General features: G+C 41.1%; 1 protein-coding gene across 4 annotated transcripts in view; it reads right to left on the reverse strand.

The window, feature by feature from the left end:
• Positions 1–2,070: 2,070 nt before the first annotated feature.
• Positions 2,071–20,080, reverse strand: part of ANAPC1 (anaphase promoting complex subunit 1) — a 36,119-nt gene continuing 18,109 nt past the window's right edge. For all 4 annotated transcript variants that reach the window (XM_035565397.2, XM_035565395.2, XM_035565398.2 and 1 more), the window contains 23 exons: positions 19,009–19,235; positions 17,656–17,774; positions 16,834–17,105; positions 15,775–16,009; positions 14,487–14,578; positions 14,179–14,313; positions 13,923–14,005; positions 13,692–13,770; positions 13,009–13,083; positions 11,834–11,910; positions 11,366–11,456; positions 11,222–11,275; positions 10,723–10,916; positions 10,243–10,329; positions 9,606–9,723; positions 8,654–8,731; positions 8,149–8,216; positions 6,347–6,485; positions 5,732–5,818; positions 5,078–5,173; positions 4,512–4,710; positions 3,464–3,598; positions 2,071–2,437 (listed from right to left, as the gene is read on the reverse strand). In XM_035565397.2, coding sequence (XP_035421290.1) covers positions 2,322–2,437; positions 3,464–3,598; positions 4,512–4,710; positions 5,078–5,173; positions 5,732–5,818; positions 6,347–6,485; positions 8,149–8,216; positions 8,654–8,731; positions 9,606–9,723; positions 10,243–10,329; positions 10,723–10,916; positions 11,222–11,275; positions 11,366–11,456; positions 11,834–11,910; positions 13,009–13,083; positions 13,692–13,770; positions 13,923–14,005; positions 14,179–14,313; positions 14,487–14,578; positions 15,775–16,009; positions 16,834–17,105; positions 17,656–17,774; positions 19,009–19,235 — 2,856 coding nt within the window. In that variant the 3' untranslated portion in view covers positions 2,071–2,321. The remainder of the gene's footprint in view (positions 2,438–3,463; positions 3,599–4,511; positions 4,711–5,077; positions 5,174–5,731; positions 5,819–6,346; positions 6,486–8,148; positions 8,217–8,653; positions 8,732–9,605; positions 9,724–10,242; positions 10,330–10,722; positions 10,917–11,221; positions 11,276–11,365; positions 11,457–11,833; positions 11,911–13,008; positions 13,084–13,691; positions 13,771–13,922; positions 14,006–14,178; positions 14,314–14,486; positions 14,579–15,774; positions 16,010–16,833; positions 17,106–17,655; positions 17,775–19,008; positions 19,236–20,080) is intronic.

The raw sequence follows: 20,080 nt of genomic DNA on the forward strand, positions 1-20,080 counted from the left end.
CCTCACTGCCAATCACAGCTCCACACCTTGCCGACGGGCAAGCATCAGGTGTTGATGTCTGCCCTGTGTAAACCTCCTGTGGGCAGACACTGCAGGAGCACGAAGGGCAGAACCAAAACCAAGAATGTCCCAGAGCTTCGTTTCCCAAAGTGAGTTAGCTTGAGCAATGTGCTCTGGCTAAAGGTTTCAAAAAGCACCCTGAGGACATCCGAGGCACCTCAGGCCCCAGGGGCACGGGCTCTTTCTGCACCCCAGGGCCTGGCCTGAGCTGCAGTCCCGGGAAGGCAGCAGGTCAGGCTAAGTTGGGCAAGTGGGGGAGCACAGGCACCCAGGTGGCTCGGGTGGCAGCCACCAACACGGGACTCCAGCAGGCAGGACAGCGTGGCTTGATGTCAAGTGAGAGAAGCGGGGCTTTCCACGCTTCTTTCTTAATGGTTTATTTCACTCACACAACAAAGGAGGTGTCTTTAGAGTAGGTGGGTTTTGCTTTTCTTTTCCAGCAAACTAAACCCCAATGCCTCTGGTTTCCAGCTGTCAGAGAGGTGCTGCGAGGTGCTCCCCTCTCCTCTCCCAAATCTCAGCTGCACGTCCTTGCCCCCAGGATTGAGCCACCTCCCCGCACACTCTGGGCAGGAACTTCCCTCAGGACACATCTGGTTTCCTCTTGCCCTTGCTGCTCCACCCGTGAACGCGCTGTGTCAGGCTCATCCTCTTCTGCAACCCTGCTCTGACCTCTGGAGCTGGGGGGCTGGAGCCAGCAGTGGGACCAGGGGAATCAGGCAGCCCTGGGCCACTCGGTGCAGTGGAGAAAATCCAGCCGCTTGCTTCCTATTGCCAACACGAGGAGCTGTGCAGCCCACAGATAGGTTAGGGAAGGCGGCTTGTGCCTGAGCTGCGGCTCCAGGGCAGCTGCGTTTGAGTTTTGTGCTTTGTCCATCGTGGTGGTTAACCTCCCTTGGAACAGAACTCCGACTTTCCTACAGTGGGTGCCCAAGGAAATTAGATCAACTTCTGAACAGCTTTAAAAAGGGGAGGGGTTGGGATTTGTCATCAGCTCGACCTGGCTGGTATGCAGGTCCTTGCTTCAGGCCATCTTAAAGCCACTGAAACCCTTGTTTAATAGTCAAATGTTGTTTTTAATAACGTTGAGAAAGTTTGTACATTTTTTTCTATTTCTTGCTTTCTTCATGATCACTCCTAGTTGTCTTCATCCATTTCTCCCCTCCCTAAGGCCCTCTGGCTCCCCTACTCAAGGGTTAGGAAAAAAGGGGATCGAGATGAGCATAAGTCCCACAGAAAAAGATCAAATTTGAAATTTCAGAATAAGCAAGTCCAACAACTTGGCTCTGGCTGCTTTTCTAGTAGTAATCATTCAACCTCTGGCTGCTTTTATTGGAGTAACTCCACCTGTTTTATGAAAAATTAAGTGACTTGTCTGCCCAGAACAAATATAGACACAGCCGTGCTCCAAGTTCAGTACTCTGGGGAAATACATAAGGCATCATAGGAGAGATGAAGGAAACACAAACGAATGCCCAATTATTTAAATCATCTGTAACAAGTTTCAGTTCTTGCCCAGACGTAACGTAACATAGTGGAGGCAGGTGTTTTCTCAGCAGCAACTGACTAATTGCAGAACAAAGATCAGAAAAGAAAAAGAAAAGATGTAAACAGTGCAGTATTGAGTATATCACTTAAGAGTGGGAGCAAAACAATTTAGACTCATGGAGTGCTTATGGAAGAGATGTACAGTAGCATTTATGAGACAAAAAAATAAAAAAAAAATAAAAAGAAAGACTGAAAGATCATGCCAGTTCTTGAAAAGCATACTTGGCAAGATGTGAGCGGCATGGCACGTGGCTTGCTTTCCCTTCCAGCCTGAGACCCAAGAGGAAAAGCAAGTTTGGCATCTTTTGCGCTGCCTGTCTCCTAAAATCTACTGTACCTCATGGAAGTGGATTAAGATACATCACAAACAAAGAAGCTATAAAAAAAAACAAAGGGAAATTATATGGTTCTCAGCCAAGGTCTTTTCAGAATTCACCACAAAAGATGCATCTGAAAATAATCTTTAGTTACAAAAGTAAATTTATTATTAGTTCACTTTTACACAAGTCTTTTTATTCATGTAGCAATTTATAAATAACTCCCGGTCATAGTCACCACATCTGGGGACAAGTTTGAAGTTCGAGTTGTTTGTGAAGTTACAGAATTAAGTACATTTTACCTGTATGTTTTTGAATAGCATGGAACAACACACTGGCTCTGTCGTTCAGTAACCTCATGTAAAATGAATGCTGCAGACTTCCATGCCAGTGTAATTACAGCACCATGGACTGTGGATTTCTAAGCAACAGAGGAGCGAGCCTTAGTAACGCACGAACCGGCATGTTCAACTGCTTGAACTTCAAAAGCAGCTCAGAGAAGTTTGTGCTTCCTAAAGAGATCATAGAACGAAATAAAATTATTGCATACTGGTGTAACACTTGCCCAGTAAAGAAACTAACAAGAGAGTAAAAAGAGTCAGCCAGGGTTCATGGTGTATTTCTGGAGATGCGCTACTAATTTTGTTGCAACGTGAGTCAAAATGTAAGTTTTTATAACAGAATTTTAAGAAATGCCAAATTTGATTAATATGGCCAGGAACTCCCAAAACAGAGGCTTGTAACAGGGAGAGAGGACACAGAAAAACAGGATTTCCATGAATGCCTTTTGACCTGAACAGATACCCAGTCACTTGACCAGAAAACATTCAAGAGGAGATGCCTTAGCCTGGATGCCATGGCCTGCACAGGACTCCTGGGCCAGGGGCCGTCGCTTTCAGCAACAGATTCCTTTCACCACTGAGGTAGTGACATTCATTTCACACCCCTGAGCAAGCCACAGAGTTCCCCAAATCAAAGCCCAGCTGCATTTCTTTTGCAACCTGAGAAACCAAGTCACTCCTGAGGCAAGCGGAGGCGGACTGGTATTTCCCCAGGTTGGACTGACGGAGGGCAAAAGAAAAGCTGCCTAAGAAAGGGCCCAGGAGTTCTCTGCATCCCAAAATAGATTACCATTGGAAACCTGGAAGAAAAAGTAATCGCTGTGACAAGGTACTTACAGGAAAGAGATTTAAGGACATTCAGGACACGGCTAGCCTAACAAGATAAATGCTTTCCCCTGCCACAGGCCGTCTTATCTGGTTCTGCTGCCTGTGAGGATATTGTTTCCTGCAGGCCAGATGAAAGCCAAGACTTCTTCGTATTGGCTAATTCTGGCTTCTCCACTCCTGCATAAACTCTCTACCGTCTATGTTCACATTCAAGGCAATTAACCAAGAGTAAAAATCAACGTAGCAGCTTTCAAAGGAAACACCCACTGTCACCTAATTTACAGGGTGTACTCCATTCAGTACACAAGACCAAACCCAAAAGCATCTGTCCACGTAAGTTCAGAGTGCTGTCTCACACTCCAGCCTTACCTTCCAAGCCTCCAGCTGCCAGCTGCCCTGGCGTTGGGACAGAGTGGTAAATAAGGAAGCAAGCCAGCATGCTCAGTTGAGATTCATCTGTAGGCTGCCCGCTTAAGTAGGAATGCAGGGAGACATCCCCTCCAGCTATAACATATAAGACACACTGATGAAATTTAGGGAGCATGTGAGGGTGGAAACAGAAAAGCCTGACAACAGTATTTCATCAGGAGGAGCCTGTTGAAAGAATCTCCATCTCCCCACAGAAGGTGGGCTAAGGGTTTGTCTGTAAACCTCTTTCCTTCTGCCATGGCCAGCTTTTACCCTACACCCCCTATCTGCTGTGGTCATCCCTCGCTCTTGCTCCCAGAAAACTCTCCCAATGAAATACTAGGAAAGCATTTTCCCTGCATAGCACAATAGAATTCAATGGTAATTAAACTTTTCATGCAATATAGCCATCATGCATAATTCATAATATCACTAGATTATTTTTTTTTCAAATTGCAGTATCACTAGGCAGTCAGAGAACACTTCAGCTTTTATGCTTTTTTTTTTGTGGTAATATTTCTAAGACTCAAAAAATAAATGAAGGAACAATGGTTTTGAGGGCAGTAACTGAAGCTTATATTAACAATTCTATTTAGCCATCTATGAGGTAAACAGATTAAAACAATCCAGTATTTCCCTGACTGACTTCCAGTAGCAAGTTAAAGAAAGCCTAAGCAATACATTGGTAGGCAAGATACGAAAGAGACAGTTACAAAGCAGCAGTACATTAGCATGACTTTAGACCTCTTTATGTAAACTGTTACTGAAGTCTTCCCCTCAATTCTGAAAACAAAATTTTTGTCTCAGGTATGTGATACATGTTCCTAAGGCTAAAATACAAGGCAAAGAAGTTGTTTTATGCTAACATCCATTATCTTCCCTTCAGTTATAATTTTTCAGTACTTTTGATGCAAAAGTCAACCTGGGGCTTTGGGAATACAGATGAGTAAGAAGACAAGAATGCTGAATTGTGACCGCAGCTTTAGGATTAAAGTCATCTGCTCTATACCTTGAAGCCACTGATCCAGTGTGTTATCGATAGTGCACTTCATCACAGGCAAAAATTCAGAGTTCATGAAGAGTCCCCGGTTTGGATTCCTGCTCATCCTCTCCTGGTGACTTCTGGAACTGAAAAATTCTAACACCAGCTTTATCTGCCACAGCTCAAACGTCTCGGACATTTCTCTTCTTTCTAATCTCCTCACAGCCTAGTAGAGAGGAAATACAAAGTCACTGTGAGAATAGGAACTGGAGGAGGAAAGAAATGTTGCTGTCATAAACACAAAGTAAAGAAATCCTAAATACCCCTCAACTCCAGGGGCTCCCCTTCTGAGCACCTACTTAGAAGAACTGCCAGCTAATGTTTCTTGTTTACACAAGAATTACTTACAGTTTTTGCAACCTTAGACTATTTTCCAATTTGCTTTTAAAATTGCTGCTGTCTCCTTGCAAGCTCACTAATGTATGCCCTGTTCTTCCTTTCTGTTCTCTGTAAAACTGCACGCAACAAACAATACTCTTATGCCTAAGCATAGTTAAAATAAATAAATAAATAAAAAATGGTATTTACTCCACCTGATCTATAGCTATGTATGTGGGCAGCATCTCTGGATTTTCTTGGGTAACACACTCATAAAGAATTGAAGAGAAAAGATCCAGGATTTCCTGTTTCTGATAAAAGACACATGTTTTACAAAGTGCACATGCTAGGTACAATTTATTTCAAGTTCTTACATTACTTGCATTTCCTTCCATTAAAGTTAACCCATCCACTGACATTCCATAAATTAATAATAGCTAACAATGCGACACAGCTTGCTTTCATTCTCGTGCTTATTAAAACTAGGCATAACACAGTTGTATTTTACTCCATCCCTTAAGCCATTTTGTGCAGAGAAATACAGTGCAAACCCCTAACCCTCCTGGAGTGACTCCACCTAAATGCTGCAGGACAGCAAACAGGGCTCTGGGTATTTGTTAAACACATTCTGCAATGAACGCAACACAACTCTTATTTTATAACTTCACAAACCTAACCAATGGAAAAATAACAACACCTACAAGATTAACACTGTTCTGCACCTTTGAACTGCAAAACATCCCTTAGAATATTCCCCATCCCCACTACCTGAAGGACGGATTTCTGTTCTTCTCATTTAAACTCAGATTTTCCCCACCTTTTGTTCATGAAAACGAGAAACTGTGCTAGTCCACATCTAGACATCATACCTGGCCCATGTTCACAGTTGGTTTGCAAAAATAATCAGCGAACGAAAACAAAGCAGGATCAGAAGTGAAAGCTGAAATTGCTTCTGGCTAAAAAATAGATCAAAACATACTCTTAAATTGAACTTTTTGGTTTATCACGCAAATGAAATAGCAATTTATACCCATCCTTTCCTTCCCCAGCATTTAAATGAAAACATTGCAACCTATGTAAAGCATATCATGGGCAAAATCTGCCCAATGTTTCTGTCTGTCCATGACAAACATACATTTGCATGGTTGCTTTTGGCCTAAGCTCATCCCATGCCCTGTGAAAGACACCAGACTTCCTCTCCCTCAAGCAAATAACTTCAGTACTCATAACCTGGTGGCAGAGCTATCTGCTGGAAATAAGTAACACAGCATGACCTGCTGTGCTTCCCTCAGCCTTTCCAGAGGTGGCATTCCCATTTCCCTGCCAGCCTGTCCTTGGACACGCCTCTGAGGTGACATCACTTTACTGCTAGACCTCTTTTTAACAAAGTTTTACCAGCTTTCAGCTGTATGTGCCATGCTGTCTGTTAGTAGAGGTCTCAGTGTTGCTCTGCACCAGCCAGAGAAACAGTTTGGAAGCCATACCTTGAATGCTCGAGCTTCAGAGTTTCGGTGGGTAACAGTCTGTGCTAAGAGACTGCGCCAGCCCATGGGATCCTCCTTATACGAGAGCTGCCCAGCTCTCAGCTTCACATATAAGATGCCACCCTTTGAAAGAATTGATCTGAAATAACAAGGGGGTTTACTGTAAACTGACAGATGTACGCAATGAGGCAGACCTGCAAAAGAAATATGAACTCCAACAGCTCAAATATGATAATATCCCCATTCATACTTTGCCCTGATTATTTAAACTTGTGTATACACAGAAGTTTTGGTATCTTCAGGGAAGGGCTGCTATTAAATTGTGATGTGGTGGCAGGCAATGGTGACGAAAAACAGGTGAGCCCCACTGATAGAAGGAATAGAATTTCCTGAAGGCATTGCTGCTTCTTGTTGGACTCTTAAAGGATAAATTTTCAGCACCAAGGAAAACCATGCAAGTTGGCATGCCTTAAAGGCTTTAAAGGCATGCTGTGACAGTGAAGAAGTCCTTCCTCAATGTGAAAATAACAACAACCAAACACACAAAAATCCCCCCCCCCCACATTCCTGACCAAGCCTACAAATAGAAGTGTGCAGCAGTTCAAAGTTACACTATTGCAAAGCAGCTGCATGTTCACCTGATTTAGCGTATCAGTTGCACCATTAACTGTAGGCACTGGCATCCCTAAAATAACTAAATTATCTGTGTTGAAACTAACTGCTTAGCATAACAACACAGCAGCAATTCATGTGTAGTAAGATATGAAAAAAAGATTGCTCACACATGCATTTACCTCCAAAACACTGCTAGCCAGATCCCTACCATTTTAAAAGGCTCAGGACATGACGATACTACCAGTGTGATGACATGAGAGGACAGCTGACATGTTCAAAGCATCTGGAGACCCAGAGAGTAGACAGTCCAAAAATCAGCAAGTTCCTCAGTCACCCACGCTGCTTTCTGCTATGGCAGTAGAGGCAGGCTCGTTTTGGACACACAAGTGCTGAAGTGTGGTGAGTCTAAAGTACTCAACCCAGACGGACAAAGCTGACTTCTGCCAGCTCTGGTGCAGTAGATGAGTCAGTATGTGCCTGCTGATCTGGACGACTCTGCACTCTGCTCAGTTCTGTTTGTTATCTTTAAAGGCACAGACCAACAGCCGCTGCATTGTAGTGCCTAATTTGATCTGAATGGTGGCATTTAATGTAACTAGAACAACCATGCTGCTGATGAAAGATGCAGCTGGCTTCTTCTGTACTACTCACAGTGACAAGTTACACTGAAGGCTGCTAAAAACACAAACATGAGAATGATTTTACTCACAGATACTGTATTCCGGTAAAAATTCTGTTTTTCACAGTTGCCCAATGGAGAGTTAACATGCAGTAAGCAGTGCTTTGTATACTTCACGTAACATCAGAAAAATAGTATTTCACAAAGCGGTAACTGTTAGCTAATTACTGTATCAACAGTCTGGGAAACATGACATCACATCAACTCAAAACTAAACTAAAACCATGAGATTAAGATGGTTTCTGGTACTGCTCAATCCTGCTACCAATATCTGCGGTTTTTACTATCAGGTTTTCCCCTGCCCTGTTTTTGCATGAATTATTCACATCAACAGGTGAAACCAACTACGCAGTTTCTTTCTTCACTTGTACTGTCAAATGAACAACAGTGAACCGATCAAAACCAGACTTCTTTCCAAACCGTAGGTGTTACAAGTATGGGAGTTTCGTATTTTTTTTTAAATTACTACAAATCCATTATTCAGTTAAGCATTATAAATAATACTTACTTTAGATGATTCGTTCCCTTGCTTAAATCTATTAGCAATTCCCAGTACCGTGGTCCCTTCACTCTGATCTGTCAATGTAAGCATTTTTATTACTAGCTATAACCAGAATCATAAAAGTAAGGGTTTTCTACATAAGCCTACAGTTCTTTGTCTGCCCTTACAAGTGGAAATGCCCTTTTATAGTGCTACCCACCCTGAAAACACAAAAGTAAGAGGACCTAGCTTTGTCTCTCCTACAGTGAAACTTCCCAGCACAGGGAACTCCCTGCTACATCAGATCTTGAAAACGTGATGGTCAAGACTGAAGAGAAGCATGAGGCACAAGATAGCACATGCACTCCATAGCAACAGAATTGTCTTCTGAGCCACTACTATAGGACAGCTTTGCCCAGAGTCTGGCTATGGTTGGACAGGGAATCAAAGAAAAGCCACAAAGTGTTCCTGCAGAGCGTGCAGCACAAAAAACAGGTGATTAAATTCCTCATTAAACAGAGACTTTCTTTACCTGCTTCAGTAAGTGAAGCTCTGGAAGAAGCGTGGGTGCCATCAGCTCCTCGGTGGCTTCTGCATACCACTGCGTGCCCTTCAAAATGCCACCAGCATTCACGTATTAGTAAAGATCATTTTCACGTGAAAAGAAAGAAAACGCAGGTCTCACAACAACTCTGTTGCAGAGGTCAGTCAGTTTCTGTTGCTGAGCTCTGAGTAAATACATGTCTTAGCATTGCCTTTAATGTCACAAAACCTAAGCCTAAATTAAAGATATATTTCCCATGGGTGAATCAATACATAACACCATGCAAATCAGTCACACCTCAGTTGAAATCCAAAGGTCTGAGAAATAAACTATACTATGAATAGGGGTATCCTTCTACAGCAAGAAGCAGAACTTCAGCATCTTTGTCCACCCCACAGGGGATCTGCGCTGCAATTCCTCTCCCCTGAAATCCCAGCAACCCTTTCTTTATGTCTTTCACAAGCACCACACATCTCACATTAATCTGTACAAAATAAACCGTGCAGAAAGGATTCCTCCCCAGGAGACTTATCGTGCAAGCACCAAGGAGAGACACCAAGCTGCCAGTGTCAGCAGAATTAGAAGTGGGCTTTTAAAACCACAGATGGCTCCAACCACCTCTGTGCCTTTGAAAGTCCATCCTCTTTATAAAGATGAGAACTATGTCCCTGGGTCAGTTATTACACACTTGACTGTTTGAAGACTTTGTGGTGCCTTTTACTTGTCCTGTATTCTGCTCCCAAGGTGTCATCAAAGCACATGTAATGCGTGAGTGGGCTGAACACAGCCCTTCAATTATTTGCCTAAAGAATCAGGCTCATCTCCACCACAACTTGAAAACAAACCCAAGACTGCTGGCCACAACAATGAAAATAGCACAGCTTTGGTGTATCAGTTTTCAGTTGTCTCCCACACCTTCTCAAACGCCTTCACTCCCTACCTTGTATGTAACCTCTATCAGTGCATAACAAGGAGTGTTTGAGTCCACATCAACAGGTGTTAAGAGCCTTGGTTCTGCCGCCAGCACGTACAAGTGACGCAAAGCCTGAAGATGATACCTGTGTGTGGGAATAGGCATCTCAACGCTGTACAGTACAGGCATGGAATAATCCCCAAATACCAAACCACACACAGCTCAATAACCACATACTGCTGTTGAATGAACTGAAGTGAAATTTGGAGTAATTGAGTAGATTTTAAAAATTTCTTTAACATGGTATGCTTCAGCTAACAGGATGGGATTTCATGAATCTTAACTATAACTGATTAAGAGTCATAAATGAACAGATTTTGTGTGTTGTTTTTTTTTTCTGCTGAGCAAACTAGAACAGCCAAGTCATAGTAACACTGGGTAGAGGCCTCAGGAAACCTGCCTGCATTTCCTCACTGATCAACAATCACTAGTGTTGTCTTACATCTTCACTTCTTTCTTTCTTTTTTCAATTTTTTTTAAACCTCCAAAAATTTTTTTACAGACTAAATAAAAATTCTAGAGGATTTCTCCCTGTATAACGTCTATTGTAAGGAGATGATTTTGCTTGAAAGTTAAGGAAATACAAACCATAGCAAACCCTTACCGATTGTCTGTGCTGTGAACAGGAAAGTGAGGGTACAGAGCACAAAGGAGAGCAGCAATTGAAGAATTTGAAGTGCTCAGCGAATATCTGTTGAAAAACATTATCTATTAGTTTTAGTCCTAACAAACACTGGCCAATACCACAGGTGTTCAAAATATTTTCGTCTCCTGCAAGAGGGAAGGACAGTAGCAAAGTGCAGACACGCAAGGAATTCACAAATGTGTTCCCATAGCAGGCAAAACAAACATGTAGCAGTAGGAAATAAACACAAGCCAAAAGCATTCCTATGGCATTTAAGTAATGCAGTATCTAGAAGACAAGAGTTTAATTTGAAATAGGAAATTCTTTATGAATAGGTATATTATTTAAAACAAAACAATAAAATAGTAAATTGCACATTGCTCCAGCTTCTGCAAGAAATGTATATTCTTTCAGAAGTTCTTGCAGAATAAAGAACTGCCTTTGGAAATGGCAAGTTACCTTCCTCCTCCCAGAAAGAGAAGCCCCAAAGCCATGTGGTGAGCCAAGTGGAATCCATAGTTCATCTCCCCACCCGTCTTCTTGTGCATGAAACGGCAAAGCTGAAGGACTTTCAGGTTTCCAGAGCCAGCCATCACCATTGCAAGAGACAGCAGCAAGACACTCAGGCATGTTTCGAGATTATAGTGACCTGTCTTCATGTAGAATAAGGAAGGCATTATTACATTTCTGTGGTCAAACGCATGCTTCTGGTCCGTCTAATATGCTGCTTTCTACCCCAGAGTTCGAAAACCACACTCCACAGAAAGAAGGAGAGCAGAGAACCAGCAAAGTCCTTAACAATAATGATTCACAGCCCTGCCATATTCTATAAATAGCTTGTAATACAGAGAAGCAAAAGGGATGTTTTTGTTTGCATTAAGGCTTCAGCCGAATGTAATCAAAGTACGTTATGCAACAAAGCCTTCTTTTAATTGAGAGAAAATTTGAAAGAACTTACTATAGAAGCTGTTGGTGCTGACAAACATTTCAGGAAATCTGTTGCATATTTGTACTGGAAAGAAAAGAAATGCTTACTAAATAGAGATACAAAGGATAAGCTACAGCTCTATGGGTTGAAGGGGAAGAAAAAAAACACTCTTACCAAGCAGTTAAATGCTGCCAGATTTTCTGAACCAGCAAATCGAAATCCCAGTGACAAACATGCACCAGCAATGATGTAGACATGAGCTTGCCTAATGAGCAACATAAACAGGAAATGACTAAATGTTTCTCTTTTTTCTTAATCTGAGTACACATCACAAACTTATTTTATAATAAGAGAGAGAAAAGGAGAGAGAGAAAAGGAGAGAGAGAAAAGGAGAGAGAGAAAAGGAGAGAGAGAAAAGGAGAGAGAGAAAAGGAGAGAGAGAAAAGGAGAGAGAGAAAAGGAGAAAAAAACCAAAGACCCCTGCATTACAGAAAACAGAGAATAAAATTCCCCAAATATCAAGGGAGAGATTTCTTTGATACTGGTATCTCTATAAAAAGTTCAGCTGCATTTTTTCAGAAGTAGAATTTGGCTTTGTACAATCCTCCTCTATCTGCAGCTGATCTTTTACATGTTACTTACGCCAGTGTTTCTAAACTCAGGTCTTCAGATGAAGGTAGCTCTGTTGCATGAAGAGATATGCTGTTCTCTCTTATGATCTATAAAAAAGCATAAAAGAGAAAAAACAATTCAGAGGAACCTCTCTAAACCCTCTAGGCATTGAGGGTTCATAAGTGATACAAAACAGGTTTGTTTCAAAGGAATATAAAAGCTAGCTTTTCTGAACCAGCAAATCTTCCAGCTTTTCTTCCACATGCTATTGCTCCATTGTACTGCTGATCCAGAACGGACACCTTTTAATGCTTGTTTATCTGGTTCCTTAGATATTTCTAAAACAATAGCAAGATTGTGTCAGAACTGTGATGTTGCTCATCACAGGATGAGACGTTGAGAGGCCATGGAGTCCATCTGCATCCTGTATTTCTGATAGATATTATCTAATTTGCTCTTAAAAACTCCATGCAACGTATCTTGGAATATAGCTGAGCTTCCTATTGAAAAATTTTGCATCTGGCTTCTTGTCCAGTCAATATGGAGGAAAGTTTAACCCCTTTCTCTCTCTGGTCCCATTTTCTTGAAGAGCCGCATCCCCTCTACCATGATGAGACGTGAGTCTCCCATAGTGGTTCAGGAATCCAATGTAACTATCATCTCTGTCATGTATCAAATTTAAAATGTGTCTTGATCATACTCTTTGGCCAAATAACACCTGAAACACCTCACAGGATGGGAACTCTGGTAGTCTTTGGTCCAAGCCACTGCTCAAAGTAAGGCCTTTCAAAGCTAGATCAGGTTTGGTTGGGGCCTTATGAATTTAGCTTTGAATAACCTCGAAGATGGAGATCCCAGGCTTTTCTTCTTATGTCTGACCACCCCCACTGTGAAGGCTTTTTTTCCTTACATATAATCAGAAATTCCCATATTCCAATTTGCGTTTATTACATTCAACCTTTTTACCTTTGTTCAGTGGCCTATGAAACTTTACCTAGCCTTAGTTTGATAAGAGAACAGTGTGTGGACTGTTAGCCCAGCCCACAGTCTCTCTTAAACCAAATTAGGCTTCCTATATGAAGGAAATACTGCAAATTAACATTCATTTTATTGTGCAGCTCATGTAACTAAAGCAATGTACACACGTAGAACAATTCAGCAAGATGAAAAATCGGGAAGTAAACACATTAAGTGTAAATACCTACTTGAGGCACGTTGCTGTTAACCCACTTGGAATTGGGCAAGATGTCATCCCACAAAATCAGGCACCGAGCCAAGGTCTAAAAAAAGTGATAAAGCCAAAACATAATACAAATACATGAATATTATTTTTAATGTACTAAATGCATCCAGAAATGCAGACAATCCAGCTACCTATTAGCAGCTCCTTCACTGTTTCTCAGCCTTTGTATCAGAAACAATAAAACAGCTTTTATTTTAGGAGATAAAAATTCTGCTTGTAGACAAAAGAACCACAAAATAAATCCTTGCAAGTTCTGTTTCTTTAGCTGGCAAGCTGAAATGAAAGCACATTATGTACTTATAGCAGATGCTGAAGCCTAACTTGTTTTTTCCATCTGTGAAATTACTTTCGGAAAAGCTACAAAAAGATTAATTGTTTCATTTAACACTGTGCATAAAACGTATCCTTCAAATATTTCTCATTAAATTCCGTCTCACTAGTGCAGTATGACAAGTGAGCTGTCTTACTACAAGTAGAGATTGTTTGAAGGTATAACTTTGGCTGACAAGTAACAGAGTCACTATTTATATAAAGGGTTCTGCATGACAGGCATGTGGGTTGGATTAAAAAATTAAAGACATTAAAATAAGAAGCATTTTTAGTATCAGTAAATAGACTGAGAAATGCAAGAAAAGAAAATCTCACCCTCAATAAAAGGAACTCTGGTTTTACAAAGTCCAGCAAATACATGGTATCTGGTGCTTGAAGCCAATCAGCAATGGATCTGCAGAGCACAGTAAAGGAACAGGGTTTCCGGATCATATTTCAGCAACGCACAAAACTGAGTGAGCCGCACAAAGCAAAGCCAACATCATGGCCGTTTAAACTCCTGTCACAAGTTACTGCAAAATGTTTGAGTAATTCCAAAGTTAATACCTGTTATTAGTCTTTAGGTAGATCATTGCAAGTGCTAGTGTGGCACCAGGACAAGTAACATCCACATTTATGGTGTCTCCTTCCTGTGAAAACACAATGTATACTTTCAGACTACTTGATTCCTAAGGCAACAAACAGCCTGCAGGTGATGTGAATAAGCATTCCAAGTCACTTGGTTCACTGAGACATAGACCTTTGTAGACTTCTAAGCTACCAATGTTTTCTGCTTAAATGAGCGCAAATCATCAACACATACCTTAATTTGATAACTGGGAGACTTGTGCTTCTCTCTGTGCATTCCTGCTTGGAACCGTCTGTGACCCCCAACCATGTACTGGTAAAGCTGCTCGGGCACGTTGAGGTCGGACATGCCTATCAAATTACTGCCATGCTAAGGAATGAAGAGGAGAAGAAATAATACGCAAGTGCCTTCCTATATGAGGTAAAAAATCCATTCAGCCAAAGGCAGTTGCAGGTCAAGGATGAAACAATTCTCATTACCCCTGCCCCAATATATAATGATTCTTCTACTAATTGCAGTTGAAATGAAAAGGAGGCACTTACCCCCAGGCAAACCATGCCTAAGGCTAGTCCAGATGCAAGTGAATAGGACTCTCTGTCTGTGCAGTACTCCATTTCGGGTCCAGGTGGACGTCCTGGAGAAAAACAAAACAATGAAATTCATCTTTTAAAATTCCAGCTAAGTAAACATTGTCTTATTAAGCACTACACTTCTAACAAAATTAGAAAAAAAAATAAAAATCTAGTCCTTCAAGAAAATCAGGGAAGTTCTCCATGGAATTACAAACAATTGTCACTTAACCCATCCATCACCAAATGGCAAACCCCTCCAGAAGCAGTATGTATTGCTAAAGGATATGGTTGGAGTTCAAAGACAGTGAAAATGCCATGTTACAATTACATATACTTTGAAGATCTCTGAACCTATCCAAATGTCGTCAACACAGTTCAAAAGCTGTTGCTCGAAAAGACCGCACATATCAGATTACCAGAAACATAACATATAATTTCACCCTTAAAATTTATCCAATTCTCTATTTAGTAAACCACACAGTCTCTTAACTACAGTTACACATAAACATGAACAAGAACTTAACTGTTAGAAATAAAATCAAAAGAACTATGCACAGAATGAGGACACAATTCAGGTCAGAACTTTACTGAATCAGTTCTCAACAAATGCTGTTTGGAAAGCCTTAAACAACAAAACTAGGAACAGGAGAATTTATGAAATGACAACTGTACTTTCACCAACCTAGTGAGTCAAAAAGACTGTCCTTGCAAGAGGTAAGTGTTTTTTCCCACCCAATGACTTAATCTGGTTTCTACAGTGACAGTTACTTCATGGCAGACATGAGAAACATGGGAAGCGTCAGATTTGTTGGATGAGCAGTGCGTGACAGGTCTGCTCAAGTGCTATAGAGGGTCAGGACTTTTGCAGAAATCTATGGCATCTGGGTTAGAAGGAATACATGGTTACAGCAGTCCTTCTACCAAATAACTGGCAGCCCCAGAAGCTCCAAACCAGTTCTATTCAGACAAAACTTCCATATGGAATAAGCATATAGATCCAGAACTAGTACTGTTAGATTTCTTCTACTGAATTCAGTGAGTGTTCTCTGCTGTACCAACGCACAATTCACAGTAGCTTCTTTTCCTTTGAAAGAAAAAGATGGAGTTTGGGAAATGGGAGGTGCCTACTGCTGTGGCAAAGGTATAATTAAAAGAAAAAATATGTTAATACTTTCAGGTCCACAATGCATCGTGGAAATCATGCATGTGTTGCGACTCTCCCAACCCTCATCTTGTTTTTTTCAGCATTAGCACCCACCTATTTCAGCCAGCAGAACTTCAGCTGTGTGCCTGTGAGCAGTGCCCTGATAGACAAGGCCTATTCCTATCACAGCAGCCACCTGCACATTGTGGGGGACATCCAGCTCCGTTGAAGTCGGTGGTAGCAGGGCAGGTATGTGAATACTCAGAAGCCGTGTAATAGCCATGTCCATTGTGCCCAGCTTGGCAGCAGAAACGCCAAGCAACAGTCCGATACTTGTCATCTCGTGGCCCTAGAAAGAAAACAATTATCAGCAACCAAAGAAAGCAGGCATGTTCAGAAAAGGAAATACACTTGCCTCAGTATCTAATACAAGTCTTACATTCTTCAAGAGACACAGCTGCTGAACTTTCTGAACCAACTCTTCAGGAATAATGAACTCTAGCTGTTATGGGTGTAAGGGTATTTCCCAGCTCTAAGATCTTATTTCAATCCAAACAGAAATTCTTACACAATGAACTGCTAGGCATGGCTATAATGCAGATATTTAGTTTCCAAAAAAATCCCCACAACATTTGGGTTGTTTTAAAAACAAAACCTGAGGGTTTTGCTTTAAGAGGACCTTATCTCCCTCATAGTTCATTATCAATTCCTCCCAAACAGCAACCATATGTAACATTTATTCTTGTTTAAGCTTTGAAGGAAATAGATATACACAACTTCTAACAATTTAACGTGAGATTTCAAGAGCACGTATGATTTTCAGCCTTTTAATACATGTAAAATCTCAGATCCCTAACTCCAGCACATGCACAAAGATTAACAAGAACTTTTTGATACAGATTGAGCAGAGGTAATTCAGACCATTCACCTACCCAATGAGCTGTACGTCATCACAATGTGGAAATACTTAGTGACAAAACTACTGAAAAACCTTTAAACAGAAATAAAGTCCCGTACTGCTAACATTAACAAAGCAATTCGAATACTCACCTACACCAGGAAACTTCCAACCCAGTGTTTCAAAGAAATTTGCTGACTCCTTTGTTTGTTTGTTTGCTTAAAGAAATCAATAGGTTCAGGTATTTCTCTGTTGCTTATAAAAGAATAACTCACCTTTGTTAAATAGTCATGTATATTGAGTGTGGCAAGTTTTGTGAGATGCCCGTTGAGACCCAGAGCCATGAGGAAGCCTGCGTATTCATTTGCTAGTTCAGCAATTTTGGGCTTGTTATAGACAATCCAAGCAGAGTCTATCTGTGAAGCAGGTGCTATCTTCAGCCCAGCAGCCACCCCATTGTGAAAGCTGGCCCAGCAAGCCATGTTAGGAGGCACGTCGATGTTCCCACTGTTCAGATCTACAGTAGTGTTCCTAGGAGGAGCACGGCCTGCACATAACAGAATTGTTAAAAGCAATTAGGTGAATCCAAACCCCTTCAGAAACAGCTCTCGACTTCAGTAGGGTGCCAAGTGAACAAACACTGAAAGCTTGAGAAGTAATGCTTCTGATCTGAAGACAGTCTTGAATATCTTCAGGCATGTCAGATGATGAAGCACAGCGTACTAGATAAACCAGCAATGAGGACTTTGCAGTATCTGCATCCTGTATGACCCCAGCACTAAACAGCTGCACATCCTTGGGCAATTTATTTCACTTCTCTTCACTTGTCAGAATGTACCTGATTTAAGGTCTGTATTAGAAAATTACATTGGTCTTGACCATTCCAGAGGAAGATACTAAAGAAGTGGCAGATTCAAAACAAAAAGGGCTACTTCTTCACAAAGCTCGTTTCTGCTACGAAACTTTTTGTGGAAAAGCACAGAAGGTGCTATAAAATTACAAGAGGTTCAAAAAACAACAGGGTAGCAACTGAAAGACATTCCCTCACATTCTGTTAAATACTGAATTTCTTCAGAAGAAAATGCTGAGCAACGTACCAGTTAGATTCAGCTTAGGGATGGGCAACTGCTCCGTTGGAACGGGGTGATAGGAGAACAAAGTGAACATTCCTCGTCCGACAGGCAGTGCCATCGTTCGCTGGCACAGCTGTAGCAGCCTGTTGGGGAGATCAAAGCAAAACTGAGCCAATTGCTTAGTACATAAAAATACTCCAAATACATGATATAACATGAACCTACAGACAACAGGCATTGGACAGACTGTTTTTTTTTCTGGCTACAAGACAGCATATTTTCTTCATTTTTTCAGGTTATACTACTGAAGCAAAATCTTTGATCCCTACAAGGTTAATCTCAAAGATATACTTTAGCTGCCATGATGTGTAAATTTGCCCCTGTTTTTCAGTTAAAGCTAGGTGCTAGCTAAACAAATCCATGCTACAATTTAGCAGCCGTCATCAGAAACAAGGTGAAAGGAGAAAGCAAAACAAAGTTAATTGCCATATGCGATCTTGCTATGACTAGTGATCACATCTAGTAATAACCTGTGTACAGAATTAATAATGTACTTCCAGGAATGCTGACCACAATTTTCTATGATTTACTCTGGAAACACTTTCTAGACTTGTTAGATTACTCAGCTTGTTAAGTCAGACAATAATTTGATGCATTCCTTTAGTTTTCTACTTCTGTAGAGTGTTTTGCATGTTAATGATGTTCTGAAGTTTGTCTTTTGTTGTTGTTGCCTTGTTTTGTTTTTTAAAGAAGAATCTTCTAAGACCCCCATAACAAGTGAATAAAGAACCAGAATGGGGTTGATTGTGAGGTGACTGGGCAAAGAACAGCTCCAAAAGGAAATTTCAAGAGAGGGATGAAGCAGTAAACTTGCTTTCTGTAGAATTAATTAGGTCCCCCAACTAAAGTCTTGCTTAGACCTAAGATTAGCTCCAAACAAAGGGCTTTCCAGTTTTACATAGGGGCTGGACAATGCTTTGTTTTCTACAGATGCGTGTTCTCTACAGAATTGGTCCTGTGCTTATATTTACTACTTTTTAGGTGGAGAAAACACCGCAGTCCGCTTTCAAACCCCAGCTGATCTCAACATGCTGTCTGGGGTTCAAACTAACAGTCTTTCCTATATGCTGCTCCAATCTCAAGAGCCATCCAAATCAATACAGCACAGTTTTGGTGCACGATGAACTTCAAAGTCTTGGATTATAAAATACAACCCTCGTCTGTGTGTCCCTCACTCATGCCTGCCTACTTCAATGCTCAGTTCAGACTAAAATACACTGCACCATATCATTAGACATACTTAACTTTAAGCCACCAAAAATATTCACAATTTTTCACCTGAGTGAAAACCTGCTAGAAACAGAGAGAATTCTTTACCGGTTTTCTTTTTCTTCTATGTATTCATGGTCACTAGATTCTGGCATCTGCACTACGTTGACACGTACAGGACGGGCACTCTGAAGGAGTCTGCGTACTTCCTGCACTCTCAAATCCTCACTCCATATTAGGGACATGACCTCCTCATTCATATCATTCATGCCATCCTCATCCTCTTCTGATTCGGCTCCAGAGGGAATATCAGAGGACAGCACTGGGCCCACAGACTGCAAGGGAAAGAGAAAAAAAGTCATTTTCAATAGTGCACATGTATATTGCTAGCCAGCAGAAAGCCAGCAAATACTAGAATAACAACGTGAATGCACTCAGCACAATTAGCTGCACTGAGATGGGTGTTATAAATAGAATGGACTGGTATTTGTGCAGTCATGAATGACACCGTTCATATACTCTTTACACTTATTTAGAAGGCCCCAAGGACTTCTAAACATTGTAATTGGCTATTTTTGCACACTTAAATGGGATAAATAACTATCATGTCAGGAAGCGATGACATCTCATATATGTCAAAGATTTAGCAAAGGCTGGTGAGCAAAAAACCAGAAAGTGGAAGCTTGAAGAGGTGACTTACGAAATAGTGTTCTCTTCCTTTCAAAAATATTTCTTGTTTCAGAGCAGTAGTTGTAAAGGGCTTTCCCCTCCCTGCCTACACAGTTATCTATGACTACTGAGAAAACATGATTTTTTTTTCTTTAAGTTCAGTAGTGAAAAACAGAAACATGGATGAGCATTTCAATGTATATTAAAACAGAAGCTAAACTCCAAAAGGCACAAATGTAGTCCCTGGTAACAACCTCCTTTTTGAAGTTCCAGTACCTACTGACCATTAACCCAATCAGGGTTGCTGTTCCGACTATTCTGTTCAGGCACATGCTTTATTGTTCTAATCATTGATGTTTTCACTGATGTTTTCATGAATTAGGGCTTTAATTTGGATTTAATTTGGATTTCCCTATCCTCCCATCCCAATAACTCTGGGAAAAGCAAGCTACTTATTAAAATAAACAGTCTGCATGGCAGTGAATTCCAAATGTTTGCTGCTGTCAGTCAA

This window comes from Cygnus atratus, chromosome 3, assembly GCF_013377495.2.
Source record: "Cygnus atratus isolate AKBS03 ecotype Queensland, Australia chromosome 3, CAtr_DNAZoo_HiC_assembly, whole genome shotgun sequence".
Lineage (NCBI taxonomy): Eukaryota > Metazoa > Chordata > Aves > Anseriformes > Anatidae > Cygnus > Cygnus atratus.